Source organism: Sparus aurata, chromosome 15, assembly GCF_900880675.1.
Source record: "Sparus aurata chromosome 15, fSpaAur1.1, whole genome shotgun sequence".
Classification (NCBI taxonomy): Eukaryota; Metazoa; Chordata; class Actinopteri; order Spariformes; family Sparidae; genus Sparus; species Sparus aurata.
In genome coordinates, this window is record NC_044201.1 from 3,731,968 (window position 1) to 3,755,536 (window position 23,569).

At 43.2% G+C, this 23,569-nt stretch overlaps 1 protein-coding gene across 5 annotated transcripts in view; it reads right to left on the minus strand.

Annotated features, from left to right (window-relative positions):
• Window positions 1–2,542: 2,542 nt before the first annotated feature.
• The window catches only part of LOC115597215 (neurotrypsin), a 42,517-nt gene continuing 21,490 nt past the window's right edge, over window positions 2,543–23,569 (minus strand). For 3 of the 5 annotated variants that reach the window (XM_030442976.1, XM_030442975.1, XM_030442979.1), the window contains 8 exons: window positions 20,920–21,170; window positions 19,399–19,540; window positions 18,656–18,870; window positions 18,332–18,473; window positions 17,333–17,611; window positions 17,112–17,234; window positions 12,098–12,378; window positions 2,543–3,544 (listed from right to left, as the gene is read on the minus strand). In XM_030442976.1, coding sequence (XP_030298836.1) covers window positions 3,225–3,544; window positions 12,098–12,378; window positions 17,112–17,234; window positions 17,333–17,611; window positions 18,332–18,473; window positions 18,656–18,870; window positions 19,399–19,540; window positions 20,920–21,170 — 1,753 coding nt within the window. In that variant the 3' untranslated portion in view covers window positions 2,543–3,224. The remainder of the gene's footprint in view (window positions 3,545–12,097; window positions 12,379–17,111; window positions 17,235–17,332; window positions 17,612–18,331; window positions 18,474–18,655; window positions 18,871–19,398; window positions 19,541–20,919; window positions 21,171–23,569) is intronic. The other 2 variants (XM_030442978.1, XM_030442977.1) reach the window with 2 other exon arrangements.

Genomic DNA, 23,569 nt, shown 5'->3' on the forward strand with positions numbered 1-23,569 from the left:
CAGGAATTTACAAATTTCAACTTATTTCATATGTTCAACTGCACTGGACCCACACAAAGGAAGTGGAAGTTGCATCATTAGGTGATTAGAAGGTTAGTAGTATATAACAATATCTACTTGCATCTATATAATTTACTGTACTTAATTATTCCCTATGTTCAACCGTTATGATGTAATGCCACATTTTAATTTGCTTCTGTTCTTGTAAACTCCGACAAAAGAGTAGCCAGCTCAGCTGACCGGAGCGCGGAGTAATAATTACTAGCAGTGAAGAGTTCAAGTGAACGGCCAAGATGGTCATTTTGGCCGTTTTCAAATATGTAAAATAACTTTGTCTGTATTTTAATATAGAATTGTTTTTATACAAGTTACACAAAAGACAAAGTTACACAAAAGACAATGTTTTACCTATTTTGGCCATAAGCGGTCATATTGACCGCACATCATGTCGCAGGGTTTTATTGCTACATTGTTTGTGCTTCTTTGCAAATTAACTTGTAAGTTAATTATTATAAAGTTGTATTATATCGCCTGGTTGGCACCATGGGCAAACAAAAAACGGGAGTTCCTCCTCAGTGAAACAGCGAGCAGAGCTGTTCGGTGCTGAAGTGATGCGACTCTGACTGTGTAGCAGGGAAAGCCGAGGAAGACTGTCTGCATCCTGATCACCTGCACACAGGTGTGGGCACCTTTACTGGGGCGAAGGCAAAACCAGAGTCTGTGATGTGCTACAACACCGAGTACAGCGTGGACGTCCCCGACCAGATGCGAGGGCGTACTCTGTCAGAGGCGGTATGGAAGATGGCCAGTGGCGGTCTTCTATAACATCCTCGACCTGGCTGGGATCAATGCCCGCATCTTATTCAAGAAGTACCAGCAGCAGGAGAGCCCGGGGGAAAGTCCAGCAGCAGCTGGCAGAGGAGCTGAGGGCAGAATACATGGAGGAGAAACCGGCCACGGCAGTCGGCACACAAAGGGCAGCAGCGGAAACGACCACCGCAGAAGCGCAGCAGCAGCAGACACAGACACGGAGACAGTGCCGGTCCGAAAGAGCTGCAAACGGAACTGAATGTCGGACACTTGAAATGCCACAAGCCCGTGTGTGGTGACTGTGAGGAGAGCGGAGGTAATCTGCGGAATGAACCCGCCACAGTGGCTGGTAAACTGATTGAATTCACCCGCCAGCACGCAAATTCACCCGCATTTGGCGGGTGGCAGGTGCTAATTTCCATCCCTGTCATCGCACTCTCTCTCTCTCACACACACACTCACCCGCGCTCTCTCTCTCTCTCTCACACACACCCGTGCTCTCTCTCTCTCACACTCACCCGCGCTCTCTCTCTCTCACACACACACTCACCCGCGCTCTTTCTCTCACACACACCTGCGCTCTCTCTCTCTCACACACACCCGCGCTCTCTTTCTCTCTCACACACACACTCACCCACGCTCTCTTTCTCTCACACTCACCCGCGCTCTCTCTCTCTCACACACACACTCACCCGCGCTCTCTTTCTCTCACACACACACTCACCAGCGCCCTCTCTCTCTCTCACACACGGGAGAACTTCGAGTGGGTTTTAAATGTCGGCGCCGTTGCATGTGAAAGATAGTTAGAGACGCCAAGACCCGCCTTACGTTGCTTCTGATTGGTTTATATTACGTGGTGCCTTCCGTGGTTGGTTATTTTTAGGCACAAAGGACTGATGGATTGGTCTGGGATTGGTTATCTCGGTCAGTCAATCAGAGTTACTCGAACTACGGCAATCCGCGAGGACCAAAGTTTATTATCATAAAAAAATAAATATAGAGTATTGAATGGGGAAATATAAGCGTGAGAAATGTCAAGTGTGGCGTGTGGTGTGAGAATGGGTCAAATTGCGTGACTGTCACATCCTCGACCTGGCTGGGATCAATGCCCGCATCTTATTCAAGAAGTACCAGCAGCAGGAGAGCCCGGGGGAAAGTCCAGCAGCAGCTGGCAGAGGAGCTGAGGGCAGAATACATGGAGGAGAAACCGGCCACGGCAGTCGGCACACAAAGGGCAGCAGCGGAAACGACCACCGCAGAAGCGCAGCAGCAGCAGACACAGACACGGAGACAGTGCCGGTCCGAAAGAGCTGCAAACGGAACTGAATGTCGGACACTTGAAATGCCACAAGCCCGTGTGTGGTGACTGTGAGGAGAGCGGAGGTAATCTGCGGAATGAACCCGCCACAGTGGCTGGTAAACTGATTGAATTCACCCGCCAGCACGCAAATTCACCCGCATTTGGCGGGTGGCAGGTGCTAATTTCCATCCCTGTCATCGCACTCTCTCTCTCTCACACACACACTCACCCGCGCTCTCTCTCTCTCTCTCTCACACACACCCGTGCTCTCTCTCTCTCACACTCACCCGCGCTCTCTCTCTCTCACACACACACTCACCCGCGCTCTTTCTCTCACACACACCTGCGCTCTCTCTCTCTCACACACACCCGCGCTCTCTTTCTCTCTCACACACACACTCACCCACGCTCTCTTTCTCTCACACTCACCCGCGCTCTCTCTCTCTCACACACACACTCACCCGCGCTCTCTTTCTCTCACACACACACTCACCAGCGCCCTCTCTCTCTCTCACACACGGGAGAACTTCGAGTGGGTTTTAAATGTCGGCGCCGTTGCATGTGAAAGATAGTTAGAGACGCCAAGACCCGCCTTACGTTGCTTCTGATTGGTTTATATTACGTGGTGCCTTCCGTGGTTGGTTATTTTTAGGCACAAAGGACTGATGGATTGGTCTGGGATTGGTTATCTCGGTCAGTCAATCAGAGTTACTCGAACTACGGCAATCCGCGAGGACCAAAGTTTATTATCATAAAAAAATAAATATAGAGTATTGAATGGGGAAATATAAGCGTGAGAAATGTCAAGTGTGGCGTGTGGTGTGAGAATGGGTCAAATTGCGTGACTGTCACACTCAAAGCGCGACGCTTGGCAGCTCTGTCTCAGGTGTCCCATATTGTATGAGAATCTGGCATGAGTTCATTCTGTGTCACACCTAACATGCTGTTTAAAGTGATGTGGAAAAAGAAACTAATGATCTTAATAGCTCAGTGTAGAAGGCACTACACAGAAGCAGTGGCCAACAGGCCTCAATCTTACCCATTTCCTTTCACAAGTGCCGGTGCCACTTAATAACATTGCTTATCTAGAGTTATTAAGTCTTATCCTCCATCATTAGTTCTTGTAGGGTTTGTTGATGACCTTATCAATCCATCGCAAGAACCTGCTAACACGAGTGTACACCCCAGGGAAAAAGGGGTTACCGCAACCATGACCCCAGGAGATGACTCCGGTCAGCACCCAGTGGCCCCCCTCCCCCTGGCAAACCAGTGGACCCCCACTGTCGCCCTGACAACTGTCCACACGGTGGTGCTCTGACAGGCTCCCAGCACACAGCATGCGGCTGGTAAAACGACCACCGTATCTTTTCTTACACTTCCAGGCAGGAAGCAGGGGGACCCAGGCCTGGAGCAGAGTCCGGGAGTACTCTGAATCTGACAACAGAAAGGAGACAGGACAAAGAAACAGTGAGTAAAGTCATGTAAAAGCATTAAGTAGAAGATGTGCAAAAGCAATACAAACAATTAAGCCTTAAATTAATCCTTAAATTCTGGACCCAGATGCCATCCTATCTGGGCCCAGACTGGTGAACAATCAATTACTGACAATTAAAACATTTTGAATGAGCATTTCTATATTAACCAGCGCAGCTTTTCCAGCCATTACAGATCAATTGCATGCATTGTGAATCATCTCATGTGACGCTGCTCAGCCAAGGAAATCTGTGTGCGGACAAGTGGGCAACTCTACAGAAACAATATACACACCAGAGCGAACTGTCAGAAGAGGTTCGAGTCAAAGGAAAGGCATTTTTATATGGTGTGCTCTAATAAAGAGAAAAGTGGCTTACAAAAAAAGAGCTTTTACTCAAAGGAATGGACTGTTACATGTTCATTCCTCCCATAGGTAGTTCAAAACCAGTACGTCTTACATGTTCTCATATGGTGGTGATAACATAAGTAGCAATGTGAAGCTTCACTTTGAGACAAAGCTTTTAAGTTAACATACCCAAGCCTCCAATCCAGTGTTTTGTCTGTTCTGTTTTGTGCTTTTGTTTTGTTCTGTGTGCTCTGGGGTTTCTTATAGAGGCTGGGCATGGATGGTGGATGGCCGAAGCTCCAGCTGCTCACACACTTGCACACTTACAGTGCCAGCTCAAATACTCTGGTCTTCTCCACTTCAGAGCTCCAGCTCTGCCTCCCAGCCTCCTGCACCTCAGCCACCAGCCAGATCCCTCTGTGGATCTACCACTTCCCATTTACCTGTGCCTCCACCTAAGCCTCAGCCATCTGGCACCAGGAGCCCCAGCTAAGTCATCTGCTGAGCCTGAGACTTCCTCTACCAGGCCATTAACCTGAGCAACCTGAATAAATTCATTGGAATTCCTGGACCCAACAGGCCCTGACACCTCTCAACAAGCCCTCGGTGCATAAGGAGCGCTTATGCGTGGACATGAACAGATGCTCTGCTAGGTTATGGATTCCCTGCATGGACTCAGCTTAAATATCATCCATCTCAATGCCCAGCTCAGTCATCTTGCCTCTCAACTGCTTTTATGCTTGCAGATTCACTATGGTCTGTGAGTAATATTCCTGTGATTCATCCTAGTCAACCCCCCTTCCCCCTCTCCCGGAAAGCCCTTTGTTCCTCCCCCGGAGCACTACTCAGGCGATTTGTGCACCTGTGGCCTTTCATTTTACAGTGTTTTCTAGTGTTTGAACAGCAACCCTCCAGCTTCCCCACAGATAAGGCTTGTATAGAAAATGTCATGAATTTGTTGAGAAGAAGGGCCAGACAGTGAGCTACAGCTTAGTGGGAAAGTACACTATATTGCTAAAAGTATTCGCTCATCTGCCTTGACTCGCATATGAACTTAAGTGACATCCCATTCTTAATCCATAGGGTTTAATATTACGTCAGTCCACCCTTTGCAGCTATAACAGCTTCAACTCTTCTGGATAGGCTTCCACAAGGTTTAGGAGTGTGTTTCTGGGAATTTTTGACCATTCTTTCAGAAGCGCATTTGTGAGGTCACACACTGATGTTGGAACGAGAAGGCCTGGCTCTCAGTCTCCACTCTAATTCATCCCAAAGGTGTTCTATTGGGTTGAGGTCAGGACTCTGTGCAGGCCAGCTAAGTTCATCCACACCAAACTCTCTCATCCATGTCTTTATGGACCTTGCTTTGTGCACTCGTGCACAGTCATGATAGAACAGGAAGGGGCCATCCCCAAACTGTTCCCACAAAGTTGGGAGCATGGAATTGTCCAACATCTCTTGGTATGCTGAAGCATTCAGAGTTCCTCTCTCTGGAACTAAGGGGCCAAGCCCAGCTCCTGAAAAACAACCCCACACCATAATCCCCCCTCCGCCAAACTTTATACTTGGCACAATGCAGTCAGACAAGTACCGTTCTCCTGGCAACCGCCAAACCCAGACCCGTCTATCAGATTGCCAGATGGGGAAGCTTGATTCATCATTCCAGAGAATGCATCCCCACTGCTCTAGTGTCCAGTGGCGGCATGCTTTACACCACTGCATCTGACGCCTTGCATTGCACTTGCTGATGTATGACTTGGATGCAGCTGCTCAGCCATGGAAACCCATTCCATGAAGCTCTCTACGCACTGTTCTTGAGCTAATCTGAAGGCCACATGAAGTTTGGAGGTTTGTAGCGATTGACTCTACAGAAAGTTGGTGACCTCTGCGCACTATGCACCTAAGCACCCGCTGATCCCGCTCCGTCATTTTACGTGGCCTACCACTTCACGGATGAGTTGCTGTGGTTCCCAATCACTTCCACTTTGTTATAATACCACTGACAGTTGACTGTGGAATATTTAGGAGCGAGGAAATTTCATGACTGGACTTGTTGCACAGGTGACATTCTATCACAGTACCACGCTTTACTGAGCTCCTAAGAGCGGCCCATTCTTTCACAAATGTTTGTAGAAACAGTCTGCATGCCTAGGTGCTTGCTTTTATAGACCTGTGGCCATGGAATTGATTGAAACACCTGATTTTAATTATTTGGATGGGTGAGTGAATACTTTTGGCAATATAGTGTAAGTCAGCTATGCTTGGGTCGTATACTACTTGCATTCCTGAGAGCATAAGGTGTAGAGCCAGGAGGCTTCTAAACACCTTATGTCTATATGACAGGGTTCCTAGGCTGTATCTTCCTATTCTGTAAATTTATGCATTCTTGTTTCTTGAAGTGTGTGGGATGAGTGAGCATTATACAAGTAGTTCTGACCAAGCAATCTGATTGGTCACCAAGAAATTTAGACTGTGCTCAATTCAGCATGACAGCACTCATTACTCACAATATTACTCCGCCAAGTCTGTGGCAACATTGTATTCATCTCCATGGCAACATTGTAACTGTTAGAGCTGGAGTAGGAAACGGCGGAAAAATAGGCAACAAAATGGACCAGTTTGTTTTTAATTTAGATTTATTTGCTTCAGCGTCTGTCCGAGGATGACAGCAACAGGGCCAGGTTGGGAGCGAGCAAGGTGCTTGAGATAAACATGTGGGAATGAGTTATCAGCAAACGGGCATGCCATGAGAGAGTGTCCTGTAAAATGATCAGGGCGATGGCGAGACAAATGTACGCCACCGTGAGAGACAGCAGGGATGAGGAGTTTGCCACGAGTGCTGGTTGGATGAATCGTTTCCTCCACCGCAACAACTTCAGTTGCAGAAAACAACTATTGCCCAGCAGGATGCTGGAGAATTCACTGAGAAGCTGGCGAAGTTTGTGACATTTTCATCCCGGATTTTTGAGAGGAAGGAATTAAACGTCTGTCTCAAATAAACGCCTGGTCCCAAATAAACGCCTGGTCTGTTAAGTGATTGAAACAAATAAACGACCGGCTATTATTCATTTTCCCTTCAGTGTGAGAGACACTATTGTGACCGAGGTGAAAACGTTTTATAAATTTTATAAAAGAAATAAAATCAACATCTTTGTTATAACTTGGGCGATAAAAATAAACATTTTCTGTTTATCTGTGCAGTATTGATTTAATTCGGGAAATTCCGAGACCGCGATAAAACATGAATGTCAGCTCAGAGTTCACTCATCTGGGACTAGAAAATCCTTTCTGTTGCTAGTTCGTTACTAAGGATTGGATTATTTGCTGTAGTGGTAAATTACGTTCCATTACACATATGAGTCTACTGACGTGACTGATTTGGTTTCTTGGGTAATATTGCTTAATTAACCCATAGAGCCTTACATTCACTTGGGGGGTTGATAGCCTTAGCTATTCGTGTAGATAACAGATTGAGAAAGAGACAAGGTAGAAGACCTGCAAGGCCCACTTAACTTCCATTTAGCCTTCCCCTTAACAACAGTCTCAACAGCTCTCCCTGTTGCTGTGGAGGAGCCTTTGCAGCTTTGACAAACTCTTTTGTCTCCCGAGGAACACTAACGACAGCAAAAGTTCAGGCTCTGCATCTGTGGTGAACCTAGACACTATGCATTGCCTCCTCTCCTTGATGAAATTCCCCTTAGCTTGTTCAATCATTTTTTGTTTGTCTACCTAGATGAATGGCTCCCAAACTTTTTCTGCAGGGCCCTAATTTGTAGATAAAAAATGTCAAAATTGCCTCTGCACAAAAAGTTTACCAATTCCCTGGGAATAAACAAAAATATGAACATTTTCTCTGCAAGAATTACACTTCTTTTCAGTGTATTTTCTTTGCAGTGACTGGTGTGGGCTTGCTTTTTGCTGCAGATCTTCTCAAATCGGGGCTGCAGCTGTGAGACTGCCACTCTTATCTCATTTTCAATGCCCAGCTTTGATCTGTATTTTCTCTTGATAGAGGCAACTGCAGAAAAACTCACACAAGCAGGATGTGGCAAAAGGAAGGAGTGTGGCCAGAGCTTTCTTCCCCAGCAGTGGGTAGTCTTTTTCCACTCCAATCCAAAAATGCAACATGTCACTGAGGTATACAAGTTTCATGAGGAAGCTGTTGTTGTTCAACCTGTGGGCAAGTTCATTACCATCTCTGTCAAAGAAGATTCTGATCTCATCCCGCCGTCAAACACCCTGGATAAAACCTTCCCACTTGACAGCCATCGGGACTCGCTGTGAGACAAACAGCTATTTATGCGGATTGCATTTCCTCATATAGCAAGGAAAAAGACCAGGATTTGACAGGTCCTGTTTTGATGTTGTTTACAGTGACAATGATGTATGTCATTACATCATTCAGCTCGGGACTAAGCTGTTTAGACATGAGCGCCTCTCAGTGTATCATAGAGTGTGTCCACTGCACATTAAGGGAGACACACTTGTTTAGCGCTTGAAGCCCTCCTTGTTTCCCAGCCATTGCCTGAGCTGCATCTGCACAGATCCCCGCACAGTCCTCCCATTTCAGATCAGCTTCTGTCAAGTAGATGTCAATGATTTTGAACAACTCGTCTGCAGTGGCTCTGGTAGTTACACGTTTGTAGAAAAGCAAATCCTCCCTCAAATCTTTGCAATCAATGAATCTGACGTAAGCTATTAATAAACACTCCTTGTTACTGTCAGTCGCTTTATCTATCTGTGGAGCCAAACAGTTGTTGTATCGTCCAATTAAGCTATGAAGATGTCTTTTGACATGCCATAAATGTGCCTCACGATAGTGATAATAGTGACAGTGGAATAGCCTTTAGTTTGCTGGCTGTTGCTTCATCAATCATAGTTGAAACCATAACAACATCGGAAGGTAGTATTAATTCCTCTGCTTTTGTGTGCAGTTTTTTACACTGAGCAACTTTGTACGCCACTTTGTAGGAGGTAAGTTGATCATTTGAAGGCACAGATGCTGCTTTAGTAGAGCAACTCTGTTGTGCACGACAGTTGAGTAGTTTTTTCTGAAGAAATCAATGGGCTTCTCTTTGTGATCGGGATGTGAAGTCTCCAAGTGGCGTCTTAACTTGTTCAGCTCCATACTGTCAGAAGCTAATACTTTGAGACACACAATACACTGTGGTCTCTCCTCACTACCCTCCGTTGTACTGGCGAAGCTGAGGGAAAGATATGCCTCATCATATACGTAAGTCTTTGTTTTGGTAGTTTTACCTGGCAGTCCTTTCACAAATTATTTGCTAGCTAGCAGTGCAGAAGAATGATGCATTTTTCATATTTAGCCTCGCCACAAACAACAGGTCAAACATGACATGCCTGTATTCTTGTGATTCTACACTTGCCGACATTGAAACCATCCTGCCCCTTCCCTGCATTGTCGGCGCAGCCTCTTGAGAGTTAGAGGCTATATTCAGAGAGGCTCAACGCACTCTACCGGATTCAAGTACTGGTCCAGATCAGATCCCAAGTTCTCCAGTTGGGGCATTAATCTAAACGCATTTGTCATCCTGGTTTCCAACTGACCCGTCAGTTCTTACAGCAGAACTTATGGTGGCTGAGCCTATCCAAGGACACCAAAGAGTTTGTGGCCACCTGCTTCCCTCCAATGGTAACTCTTATTCTAACGCTTCTCCAAGTCTGTTCAGTTTGTCTCGCTGCCTAAATTTCCTCCAGCCCTAGAGACAGCTGATGTCCTTGCGACCTAAGTGTACATGGCATCCCCATGGACATCATGTCAGACCAGGTCTTCAGCTTGCATTGCAGGTGTGGTGAGCATTCTGTAAGGCGTTGGGCGCAGCTTCCAGTTTGATATCAGGATATTACCCCCAATCTAACGGCCAGACAAAGCGGGTCAACCAGGACATGGAGATGGCTCTCCGGTGTCTCACTGCCTGATATCCCTCCTTCTGGAACTCCCATCTCCCCTGGATTGAATATGCCCACAACTCGCTCACCAGCTTGGCTACAAATTGTAACAATATCGTTCTACCCTGCAATTAGCAAAGATAATGTGCGGCAATTGGAAATAAGAGGGAAAGACCCAAAAAAAGGCAAACTAATTTTTTCACTTATTTTTTCAATGACAAACTGACACAACGTATGTAGATTAAAAATAATAAGAAAAGGAGATCTTTTTTTAATTATTATTTTAACAATATAAAACACCAAAAAGTAATATAAATACCCACTAATGTTTCACAGGCTGTGTACCATCCTCTCAATGTCAGCTATGGTAGGTGGTGAAGTATAGGCCATTAAACCATCTCTACTACTAACAGAAACAACAGGTTCCTCGTACTGATAGTGCTTGGCCCTAAAAATGTCTGTACCTATCCCTGGTGAGTGTTATGAAGATTGCCCAAATTGGAATCAAAGAAAGTTCACAATGGGCATGTCAAAAGAGCAAAGAAAAGTGAGATAGTAGCTGTCCTCCTTTCAGTCCCAAACTTTCCCATACATTCCCATACATTCTAGGGCCTTGACGGTGACATCGTCATTGTTGTGTGTGAACCATGGCGTGGCTGGGAAGCACATCTGGACGCGAATGCCCCGCTCAATGAGACTCTTATGGACATGGTTAAAGTCAAGTCATGTTTGTCTCTAGTGCAGAGAGGTCCGGTTGATTGCAGATTTGGTTGCTATTGTACCCAAATATCCCCTTTTCTTTAGCCCTGCAACGATCCTCTGTTTGTCACAGAAATAATAATGCTTGATAATGACAGGTCTTGATAGTTCTCATCCAGGGGGCCAAAAGATCGAATTTAAAATCCCTTGTGTGGTATGCAAATCCAGCATTTTCGGGAGCCAGGATTTAAAGAACTTTACCAGGTGACAATCAGTATGTAATCTGCAGTTTTCACTGTCCTTGGCTCATTGAGTCAAAATATTCCCCTGCTTTTAAATAGCGGCGAGCTTGGAAATTAGTCTTTGGGACTTGAAATACGAGACTCTGCTTCTGGGATACACTCAGTATTGCTTTAAATCTGGTTGTTGATTCCCTCTAAAGTGTAAGGGAGTTCAGCAAACTTCTGATCCATCAGTGTTCTTATTTTCTAAGTAACGTCCTGAGCAAGACGAGTTGCAAGCCTCCTTCCTCGTTTTCGGCTGCGCTGTCTTGGCCAGCTTTGTCCATGCCATGTTGTTTTCTTCGTCTCCACTCATGCTCTCGCTGTTGAATGTTTGGGCACTTTCAGTAGCAGACATATTCACAAGATGGAATCCATCTGCACAAAGGCAGTTACCGAGTGAAACCTAACTTAATTGGCGAGAAACTACTTTTACTCTCATTACGGGACCTAAGAACTTTTTTTATGTATATATTTTCTGGACTTTGGCTTTACTGATAGGACAGCATTGAAAGATGGCAGGAATCGGGAAGAGCTAGAGGGGGGAGAAACATGCAGCAAAGGGTACCACACGCTACCAACTAAGCTTCTTTTGTGCCCCACCAAAGCAGAACCTTTCTGTTATATATTCAACAACTGTTCACTGCTTTAAGAGTAGGAGACACTTCCCTCTAATCAATACAATGCAATTGTATGTTGAAACTGACAGTGTGTTCAGGTACATCACCGCCTCTCAGTGCCTTGCCCGAGTATACTTGACATGTAGACAGGAGAAGGTGGCGATCGCACTGCCAACCCTGTGATCAGTGGATGACCAGCTCTACCTTCTATAACACAGCTGCCCATAGCACACATTAGACATGCTGCATAATAGGTATGCAGTATACCACAGGAATATGTATGCTACTAGAGGTATATGTATGCTGACACTCAAACCCTTATTAAAGGGACAGCTCTCAAAAAACTGAGTATGTGTAGACTTACTTGGCCAATGAAGCTGAATCTGATTTTAACATTTAGAAATACTGAACCAATGAGAAATTGTTCATGAGTGCATTCACTCCAGGTCTCAAAAGTCCTTTTCTCACTTTGAGACAAAAGACCATGGTCTTATGTCCTGCATGTTGTTATATTTGGGCAACAATTAAGTTAAAAGGAGGGGAAACAAAAAAACATAATGCTCCATCCTTTTTCATCATTGCTCATGCTTGATTAAGGCAGTAATTGTAAAAGCATAGTGTCATGCTCGCCCTTTGTTGGTTTGAGCAGTGAGGTTACCTGTGATGCCCCAGCCAGTGATCACACAGGCAGCAGGCCTCTTCTCCCACTTGTTACCTGGCTCCGGCAGACACACTGCACCAGTGTGAGGATTAAATGCCACACAATTACCCTCTGTGCCTTTGAGCCGCAGCAGGGCAATGTCGTACTCCCAGCCTTGATTGTGATACTTTCTGTGGATAACGATGCGTTCAGGGGACAAGGTGCGTTCAAAATCATCCTGCTCCTCGGTGTGATAGTCCCCTAGGCGCAACACATAGCGGGATGGGTCTCTGCCAAATCTGAAAGAGTAATAGAAATGATTGTCTTAATGGCATATTATGCACGATTTGTCAGTTACTGTGTGCAAACACATGTTCAAAGCTGCAGTTAGCAATTCTGGAGGAAGGTAGTTGATTGCTAAGTCCCAGTTCGCCAAATGTCAACACTGGGGTTGGTGGCTCAGCAATGCAAAGTGTGAGTATTTGATGTTCTGAACACAGCTAAATAAAGTAGAAAATAGAGGCTAAGGGCAGGGTCTATGGAGATACCACCATACTCTTAGTGGCTCATAAGGGATGGTCAAGATGGATTATTTTTGTTTGAATCTATAAATTTTTAGGACAAACCTGCATAGCATAAGGTATGCCTAACGTTTAATGTAAATACATTATTAGATAGAGTAGATGACATCATTCAGTGATTTTAACCATTTTTTTTAGGGGTGCTCAAGTTCACCTATATTTAATGTCAGCACCCACTGAAAAATAATAATACCAATTATTATTATACATTATTATTTATAATATTCCCTGCTACCTGAAAGAAAAAACAAAAACATTTATTTGTTATTTACCTCATTAATGAGAACTCATTTCAACACAGTATGAGAGTCTCTACTCTGTTTTGCTGTCAATTAGTGTCTCTCCTCCTCTGTTATTTACTGCAGTTGTAAAGCAGACACATGTGGAGGTGGCTCTGGCTATGTGAGACTCCTGTGGACTCACTGGACCCGGGGAGAGACAGATGAAGTTAAGATGACTCAAGTTGATGACAACCAACTTTGTTACCTCATGTTACATCTCTCAAGATCCGACATGAATTTGAAGAAGGAAACACCTTGGCTATGCTAAAGCTATTTCAATTTTCATACAGTCCAGAACTATTGGAACAGCAAAGTCAATTCCTTTATTTTGTCTGTACACTGAAAACATTTGGGTTTGATATCAAAAGCTGGATATGACACAAGTGATCAGTTCATTTCCAGGTATTTACATTTAGATCTGTTACAAAACTTGGAGGATAGCATCATTTGCAACAGAACACAACATTTTTAGGTAAGCAAAAGTACAGGTAGACTTAAAATAGATTAGAATGAATAATACTTAATGTTAAGTTTGAAATCATTTGCTTGCAAAAACTGAATCAAGTCTGACATCACCAAACCTTTGCATTCTTCTTTTGTGATGCTTTTCCAGGCTCTCACCTCAGCCTCTTTCAGTTGTTTATTGTTTCAGAGGGTTCAGAATCAGAATCAGAATCAGAAATACTTTAATAATCCCAGGGGGAAATAGTTTTTGTTACACATTCCAGATAAACAAACAACATATATTATACAAGAAACATAAATTAAGAACAAAATATAAATATATATATTTATATATATATATATATATATATATATATAAATATATTTATAACAATATATAAAAGATCAATGTACAGTTTAAATAATGTGCAAAAAGTGCAAAAAAAAAAGAAAAAAGAAGAATGATGTCCGTATTTTTGCTTGAGTCAGGTTACAGAAGGGGGGAGGGTGTCTGACTCTCTTAGGAAGGCATTCTAGAGTTTAATGACCACAGGCAGGAATGATTTCCTGTGGCGCTCATTGGTGCATCTGGGTGAGAGGAGTCTTCCACTGAATGTGCTCCTCTGCTGGGCCAGTGTGTCATAGAGAGGGTGTGTGACATTATCCAAGATGGACTTAAGCTTGGACAGCATCCTCCTCTCTGCCACAGTCGTCAGAGTGTCCAGCTCCTCCCCCACGACATCACCAGCCCTCCTGATCAGTTTGTGTAGTCTGTTGTTATCTGCAACCTTCAGCCCACTGCCCCAGCATGTGACAGCGAAGAAGATCGCACTGGCCACAACCGACTCATAGAACATCCTCAGCATTGTCCGGCAGATGTTAAATGACCTTAGCCTCCTTAGGAATCTCCATTCTCCATTAGTCTCCTCTTTAGCAGGTACAATGCATGCTCAATAGGGATGGAGTATGAAGATTGACTTGGCCAGTCTAAAACCTTCCTGTTCTTTCCCCTGATGAACTCCTTGGTTGTTTTAGTAGTGTATTTTGGGTTGCTGTCTTGCTGCATGAGGAAGGATCTCCCGATGAGTTTGGTTCCATCTCTCTTTAAATTGGCAGACAAAATGTTTCTGTAGACTTCTGAGTTTATTTTGCTGCTGCCATCACGTGTTATGTGAACAATGAAGATCAATGAGCCCATCCCAGAAGAAACCATTCAAGCCCAAGCCAGGATATAACCTCCACCTTGTTTCACAGATAAGCTTGTGTGTTTGGGATCATGAGCAGATCCTTTCTTTCTCCACACCAATGCCAGTCTGGCCTTCATGTTCTTATTTCTGATGAGTGGTTTGAATCTTCTGGTGTGGCTTCTGTACTTTTGTTCTCAAAGTCTTCTGCAAACAGTGGATTGTGATACCTTCACTCCCTCCCGCCCTCTAGAGGCTGTTGGTGATGTCACTGACAGTTGTTTTAGGGTTTTCCTTTACAGCTCTCACAATGTTTCTGTCATCAACTGCTGATGTTTTACTTCGTCTACCAGTTCGACATCTGTGGCTGAGTACACCAGTGGTTTCTTTCTTCTTCAGAACAGTCCAGATGCTTGTACAGGCTATGGCCAATGCAATAGCTCTGATTGATTTTTCATCTTCTCTCAGCTTCAGAATTGCTCGCTGTTCTCCCATAGACAGCTCTCTGGTCTTCATGTTGGTGATACCTTTTTAACTATAAAGGCAGTCTGCAAAGGCAAAACCCAAAGCTGAAACCGAGAGATGACATTCAGTGCTATTTATTGTTTGAATAATCAACGTTATATTGACGATCATGCCCGGAAAGTTGTTTTATTTTGAAAAACAGATTCTCTTTTAAAGGGACAGTGTGTAATATATCAAGTCTTTAGTGCCATCTAGCTGTGAGGTTCTACATTGCAACACTCCTTTGCTCACCCCTCCCATTCTGAAGACGTTGGAGACATTCCGGAAGCTATGGTGGCCCTGACGGACAAGAAACTCATTTTCAAAATATGGACTCTTTCCCAACAGCGTCAAGTATTTCTACTGATTCAAGTAATGAGGTAAAGATGTAGTTGGTTATTAAGGCTATAAAACTAGAGGTTCCCTCTCAGTTCCTCAGTCAAGCTGGCTCTGAGCGAAAATGCGTTTAGCCTTACTACGTAGTACCACGTAGTGCTTTGTGTTCCTCTCGGCAGTCCATAGTTTTTTTAAAACCGGAAAGACATGGCGGCCTCCATAGAGCTTGCCCGTGCAATGTATATTCAGATAGGTAATTCTTCGCTCAGGAGGACAAGTCAGATTGTTGTAAAAAATTACAGTCTCTCAGGGGGATGCAGCACTCTTGAAATTGCTAAGTTATAGGGGCATGATCACAGAACTATCAAACATTTAGCTGCAAATGGTCATCAGGATAGCAAGAGATGTGTTGAGGAAAAAAACATGCAAATGCAAAAGATTAAGAAGAATCAAACAGTAAGCTACCAGGAACCCTTCAAGCAGTGGTACAGGACAAAGTATGCATCTTTCAAGAAGACAATGATTTTTATGCAGGACAATGCCCCATCACATGCATCAAAGTACTCCACTGCCTGGCTAGCCAGTAAAGGCCTGAAAGATGAAAAAATTATGACATGGCCCCCTTCCACACCTGATCTGAACCCTATTGAGAACTTGTGGTCCCTTAGTAAATGCTTGATTTACGGTGAAGGAAAACAGTACACTTCTCTGAACAGTGTCTGGGAGGCTGTGGTTGCTGCTACACAAAAAGTTGATCATCAACAGATCAAGAAACTGACAGACTCCATGAATGGAAGGCTTATCACTGTTACTGAAAAGAAGGGTGGCTATATTGGTCACTGTTTATTAACATTTTGGATTGACCAAGAGCACTGTAGTTGTTCAATAATACAATGAATCATCAAAAATAAAACTTGCCTGTGACCCCAAAGAAATGTCTGTTGTGTCAAGGTGGCTATAGGTTACAATTTTTTTTCTCTGTTAAACAGCCAAGCTCAGGTGAGAGTAAGAATTTGATGTTACCTGACCACATTTCCCAGTAAGAGAGAGAGGGAAAAAGGAGGAGAGAGGGAGGGAGAGAGAAGGAGAGAGCAAGAACCAGGTGACAAAGTGGACAGATAGTGAAGACTGTAATAGAGGTGGAAAAAAACAATCAATTAATAAAATGTTAAATGTGTGGGAGCTGAGCACCCCTATAGTTCTTATTCTAGAATCAACCATGGATGGCATGCATAAGCCACAACGTAGTGTCTCTGACAACTCTGAAGAGATTTAGTTTTGACAGATACAAAGTACACAATACTGGCCACACATGGTAAAGACACTGAATGGAACATAAATAAAGTGAGTACATTTGATTTTTAATTACTTATAAAAGCATAAGAGTCACCAAATGTATATTTGGTTATGTCAGTGAAATTAACCAGTTTCGTAATCACATTTATGGGGTAAGGAGTCTTCACCAATTTGCATATCAACCAGATTCACATATTCCTGCAAAAGGTTACTTTATATTTTGAAAACATTATCTGACCCATTATGTGGTTACAATCAAAAACATTAAATAATTTAAGTTTTACCTTAATTATAGATCATAGATGGAAAAGGACAATGTGACATGAAAGTGACAGACAGCTCCTATTTTTAAGCTGTGAATGCTTCTAATGACAATAAGTGACCATTAGAGGGAAGTGTCTCCTACCTCTTGAAGCAGTGGGCAGCAGTCACAACCCAGCAGGGGTTAATGATTGATCCTCCACACAGAGGATGACTTCCTTTAGACTGAGACCTGAGCCACACAGACACCTGCCAGGGCCATTCACCCCTGAAAGCACATTCACACAAGCCAGAGTAAGGTCAGACAGTGAATCAAACTCTGCTCTTTGTAAGTGAGGAGCCAGAGCGTTGTGTGTGTGTGTTGACCTCAGTGACTTATCTCCTCCTATAATCCTGCGTCGGCGACGCTGGTTATTGAGTCTCAGGCCACAGGTCTGCATTGCAATGGCACCGTCTCCCACAGGATCCAGAGTGTAATCACAGATGACACCTGCATCCTCACTGTGGCGACAGTCATGGTCATCTTGACCCACAGCCGGACACTGGCCTAAGGATGTTTCGGTGCCCAAGCATCGAATGTTGTCCAGATGGATGGGACCTTGACCCTCCCCAAAGTATGCCATGGATCGAGCTTTAGCCACACCACTGGGAGGACAGCACACAAACACACACACAGTATCATTATTATTTGTTCCTTTTTGTTCTATAAATGTACGTATACAATTAAACTTTGGTTGCTGTCACTGTTAAAACTGGCTATCACAAAATGTTCTTCAGTTAAACCCAGTTAATTTTAGGAGCTATTGTCATGGGTCCACACGCTTCCATTTAACACTTTCTCCTATACAGTGGGTTTTCTGTTCCTGGGTAAAGTTTTTCATTTTCCCCATTTTAGATTAGCATATTTGCATGCTAACATTTGCTTATTATTAGTTAATACAACATACAGATGATTGCCAGTAGTTTTTAAAGTTATTTGGTCATAATAAACCAAATCAAGGCAAATCAAAAATGTAATCACATGATGGCATTGATCATCAATAGTGAAGTATTGATGACAAGCCATCCAATAGCTCAGTCCAGGCAAAACATATCAACCTGCAGTGGGAGCAGCAAGTCATTAGGGAAGATCATCTGGGAACCAAGAATGTCAACCTTCTGGTGGCACTAAATGTGAAGTGTGAGGTCATTGGGTATCCCTCATCTCGGGATGATAATTGTCCATACACAATTTCCCCCGAAATTGATACAGTAGTTGTCAGGCAACCAATCAACTTGCCCCAAGGCTGAGCTCTAATGTATAGATTTCAAGGAAATGTTATGAGTCATTCATGTTGAGGATGAACCCTGTCTATTTATACTAACGTGAATCCCAGCTGTCTGCAAACTACAGCTGCACTGACATCATTCCAGTCGTCATCACACACACTTCCCCACTGGCCATTGAGAAAGACCTCCACTCTACCCTCCTTCCTGCTCTCTCCAGCAACCAAACGCACCAGAGGGCCTGCAAATAAACATGTCAAGAAAAAATGTGTCATTGAGCTGTTGGTGAGTTATGCCATAAGATATTCAGATGTTAGCAAGTATTGACATATACGAAGGTATGCTGGCCTTTACAAAGAGAACAAACAAAAACCTCATAAATTGGAAACTCAACTATTTGCTTGGCTTCCTAAATAGCCTTACCAGGTGAAGGCGACGGGCCTGGTATGTCATTGGCAAAACCTCCCGTCTCACAGCGGACACCTATATCTTCACTGTGGGAGCAGTCATGCTGGCCCCACTCAGAGTGGGTGCAGGCCAGTAGAGTGGCTTCTGTTCCCTGACACTGCACCTCATCCAGTAGGATTGGCCCACAACCTTCTTCATACACCATGTCAGCAGCCACCTCTGCTCGGCCGCTGCAAACAAGGCATGAACATCTACTCTATGGACATTTTTTATAATGACATGAAGAGCAACATCACCAACACTTGCCTCTGTGCAAATATCCATGTTTACTAAATATGACAAATGACTGATCTGTAACTAGTGGAATAATATAGTTTGAAGTTTAGTTTTGAACCCATCTCTGAGCAAAGAATGCTTTGGCATTCCTCAGACTAAAATGAAGAATGGGGCTGGGTAGAAGGGATTACCCTGCTAGCCTGATACCACGACCGGAACCCATATACAGATAGAACAACAGAAGGGTTAATATTCATAAAGCCTTAAGAATAGCAAAATTGCTAGTGTGGTGTTCAATCATTCTAGGGTTTAAAAATAACTTCTTGTTTTTCTTCATCAGGGAAGAGAAACTGTTATTGCTTGGTAAGAATGATCATTTGCGGACATGATGGCACGTAGTTGTTTTAAAATCACAGGGGGCTACCTAAGCTCTTAAGGCACAGAGGTATTCTATAGTGACTCAGATTTAGTGAAGCACTGACCTGAAGCCCAGTTGTCTACACACCACCTGGGCGTTGAGCTCAGTCCAGTTGTCATCACATATAGTGCCCCATTCTCCCTGGTGGTAAATCTCCACACGACCCTCCCAGTGGCTGTCTGCTCCCACCAGACGAACTGCACCATCTGCAGACACACAGGAAAACACAAATACACTATCAGATCATATGCCAAAGGTAGTGCATGGCGTTGCGCTGTTTTTTTAGCTCACTATGGATTCCAATGATATGTATAGGAGGATTCTAATTCATCCATGTCATAGGATAACTAGAAGTTCTAAATCAAAGGCAACTGAACTTGCTGTGTATTCTTGAAAACGTTCCCCCTTTCATAAAGCCTCTTTGCTTCTGACTGGTGAGGATACCTAGACATTAGACACAAAACCTGCACACTAGGGTAAGGTGACTAGATTTCTAAATAGAAACTGGGGACATCAGTGGTCATTAAAAAATGAAATATTTTGACTATGATAACTGCTGTAATAAAACTATGGTGATTTAGTATGCTACTTACATCACCATACTACGTATGTATCATTTTACTGTTGCAAATGTTTAAAATTTAGGTACAAGTAAAAGTACAGTATCTACCTCTGAGATGTAATGAAGAAGTAGAAAGTTTAACAAAATGGAGATAACTGGAAAGTACAAAATGTATACTTGTGTATAGTATAGTACTTGAATAAATATACTTACAAATGTAAGATACCACTAATGACACACTGTGACAAAAAAAACAGCTATATTACAGAAACACTACAGCTCAGACAGACCTGTCCAATTTAACATTCTTTTAAGTCTTCACTTTTCCTTTTAACTCTCCACCCCTTCTTCTCCAGTCTTCAACAATAACAAGTACACTAAATATAGCCTGGTACTTTTGATAAATACTATGGCTAACAGATATCCATGTTTGCCTCAGTTTTGTATTTTATCTTATAATTTCCTTGTTCGGAATAATTCATTTGCAGGCTCTGTATTCATATTTACCATCCCCCCTTTACCCCTTTCACTTTTCTTCCTATACTGTCTTCCTCCTGTTCTGTCCCTACTTGACACTAAACAGGTCAACAAGGTTAAGGCTCGTGAGAGGCAGTTGCAGTGCAGTTCTCTTCAGGCAGTAACTCTTACATGATGCCATGCCATGTTGCCTAACGACCTACATGTGAGCTCAGCAACTCTCAATGTGTAATTACCCCACAGAGGTCAAGGGACTATGAATCCCTGTCAGTCAGTCAGAACAGGAAAGGATTTTTGGATGGGAGGCCAAATGGTTTCAAGAATCTGTAACAAGATCAATCAGTTTTGATGCCGTACTTCTTGATGTCACTGTGATATGTCATTAGAGGATTCCTGCTCACATAACCATTGTATAAATTTTGATATTTAGATCCCATTTTTCATTGGCATATATTCATATAACAAATGGTAAGTTGCTTCCAACAGGAATGATAACTGTGTTGTCTAATATGAACACGTGTAGGCTGTTCGCTCCTTGGCTCTGACCTGTATAGGGGTTGCAGGACACACCTGCGTCTTCCATGTGGTCACAATTGTGCTGCTTCCACATGTTACGAGGACACTCCTCTAGAGAGAGCTCATTGCCTGTACACTGCACTCCGTCCAGCCAGATGGGACCAACACCCTGGCCAAAGTGGGCCCAGGTCCACGCCTTGGCCACTCCTCTGTCGGTCAGAACAAAGAATGTCACAACCTGGCCCAACAGTATGTGACAAAAGAGGGAGACCCCACATAGTCTGTAAATAATGCAAAAGGTTTTAGTTAAATAAGCAATATGATTTCAGTCAATCAGTATGTATGCAATGTGGGTGTATTTATATGGAACACAAAATAGTCATTACTGATTCATCTGCTAGAGTAGCAGCTTTGGAGGCAGTTTGTACACCCTGCTCAACAATATGAGTGGCAACCTCAGGGGGAATACTGCTCTTGTACCATCCGATCAAACAGATCTTTAAAAGTAGTAACCTCCAACGCAGAACAGAACCTGATGAAATGTTTAGTTAAGTCCCTTGCAAACTCAACATGTGACTGCTTATTAGACTTCCTCCAGTACCTGAAACGCTGCCGATTGGCCTCTGGTGCCAGCTTATAAGCTTTAAAAATTGCGTCTTTAACAGCAGAATAATTCTGGCTGTCAACTTCAAGCGCTGAATACGCTTTCTGGGCCTTTCTTGTCAATACTGATTGCAACATAACTACACAGTCAGCCACAGACAAACCTCTCACATTGAGCAACACATTCAAATGGGAAAAACAACGTGTCTGGGTCCAGTGTTGGGAAAGTTCACTTTCTACATGAACTAGTTCAAAGTTCAGTTCACAAATTTTAAAATGAACTAGTTCAGTTCATAGTTCATAATTCAAAATTTTTAACTAAGTTCACAGTTCCAAAAATGAACTAGTTCATAGTTCTTTTTTTTTTTTTCAATATGTTGATGCGAGCTATTATTTTTCAAAATTACTGCCACAGCCCACCACAGACGGCTATTATTCTATCAGTTTTAACACTGAAACTGCAGGTCTTCGACAATATTCTGCAAAACCAGGTTGTCCAGCTGCGGCTGGGAGATGAAGACAATGGAGCTGCTACTCTACGCCGTTAATGCAATTTGGGTGGTAGAGGATCTATTTTGGCTCGCCGTTGTCGTGTCTTTCGATTTTTTATTCACTTGCACATACCTTGAAGGCTAGCCGGGTGCTTTAGAGTTCAAATTAAAAATAAAATACATAAATAAGTAAATGAATAAATAATTTTAAAAAAAGAAGAAGAAGAAAGGGAAAAATAAAATAATAAATAAATAGATAGTTCAGACAGTAGCTTCAGGGAAAAACTTTTCATAATGACTCAGTAAGGTATTACTTTTTTTTAAATCAGAGATTTAAGCAAAGAGCTTAGTTCCAGGAGAAAAGGAGCCAATTTAGGTAGTGATTTTGCAAATTTTTGTTTGTGAATAAAACATTTTGCATAGGATAACAAAGTTCATCATGTGTTCAAGAGCATTATCTTCTCGGTTAACAGCAAATAACATGTTTAAGGGTAAGAGAATGGACAGGGAGCAGCATTAAAAAAAATGAGATTCAACATCACTCCAAAACTTTTTAGATATATCACAATACAAAAACAGATGTGAAGCCTTCATTTGTTTTTGCCTCCATGCTTAGCACACTGATGACGCATGCACGTTGCGACTCTGTGGTGGCTGGTGTTGCCAGTGTTGTGTCCGTTCAGGACGAATTCATCTGTGTCCGTTCTGTAATGCCTCACTGCATGTTTGGTATGCAGCTGTTTCTGTCTGAAATAGTTAAGTTTCGTTTTGATCGAAAGTAAAGCGAGTTACACAAACCTCTCGTCCAGCGTCCTTTTTATACACAACAGCCAGATTGGGTGATTTTCCGCTACATATTAAGGCCTGTTCACGGTGTGTTTTAGCCGGTTTTCGCCTGGAAGGCTCGATGGAAATCTGGCACTGTCTTGAACGAAGTTAAACTGTAAGAATGCGCCGTTCACAAACGCCAGAATGAACGCGTTCACAATAACGTTCATCAGGTAGAAATACAGTACGTTCAGTTCACGTTCGCCCAAAATATGAACGAGTTCATGAACGATCGTTCATTGAACGCGTTCAGGCACAACACTGTCTGGGTCTCTCTCATCAAACTTTGGTACTAGATGCAAGTTACCCATCACGTCACACATTTTCCAATTTTATGAAACAGATGCTAGAGACTCTTCTGAATATCCAGCACCAGCATTCCCCGAGAGCCTACATGCCTTAACTAGATCTAATCGATACTGCTGCAACTCCAATTAGTCCTTTTCCAAAGACTGCCTTAGCCGTTCCTTTCTTATACCCAATTTATCCATCTCCATCTGCAGCAGCAACAGCAGTTGCTCAAAGGTTAGAGCTACTGAAGTAGAACCCACTAATTCACCAACTCTGCCACTGGGATTCTGCAATGTAAAAAACCCCACAATTTTCCTTTAAAGCAGCCCTCAGTGACCTCAGTGTTTTTTCTTCAACATCGGTGTCATAATGCTCAACGAGCTTCAAGAGTCGCTCTTTTGTAGAACTATTCAAAAATTCATCAGATGGAGACTGAAGAAAACAGCAACATAAGCCATAACAGGACA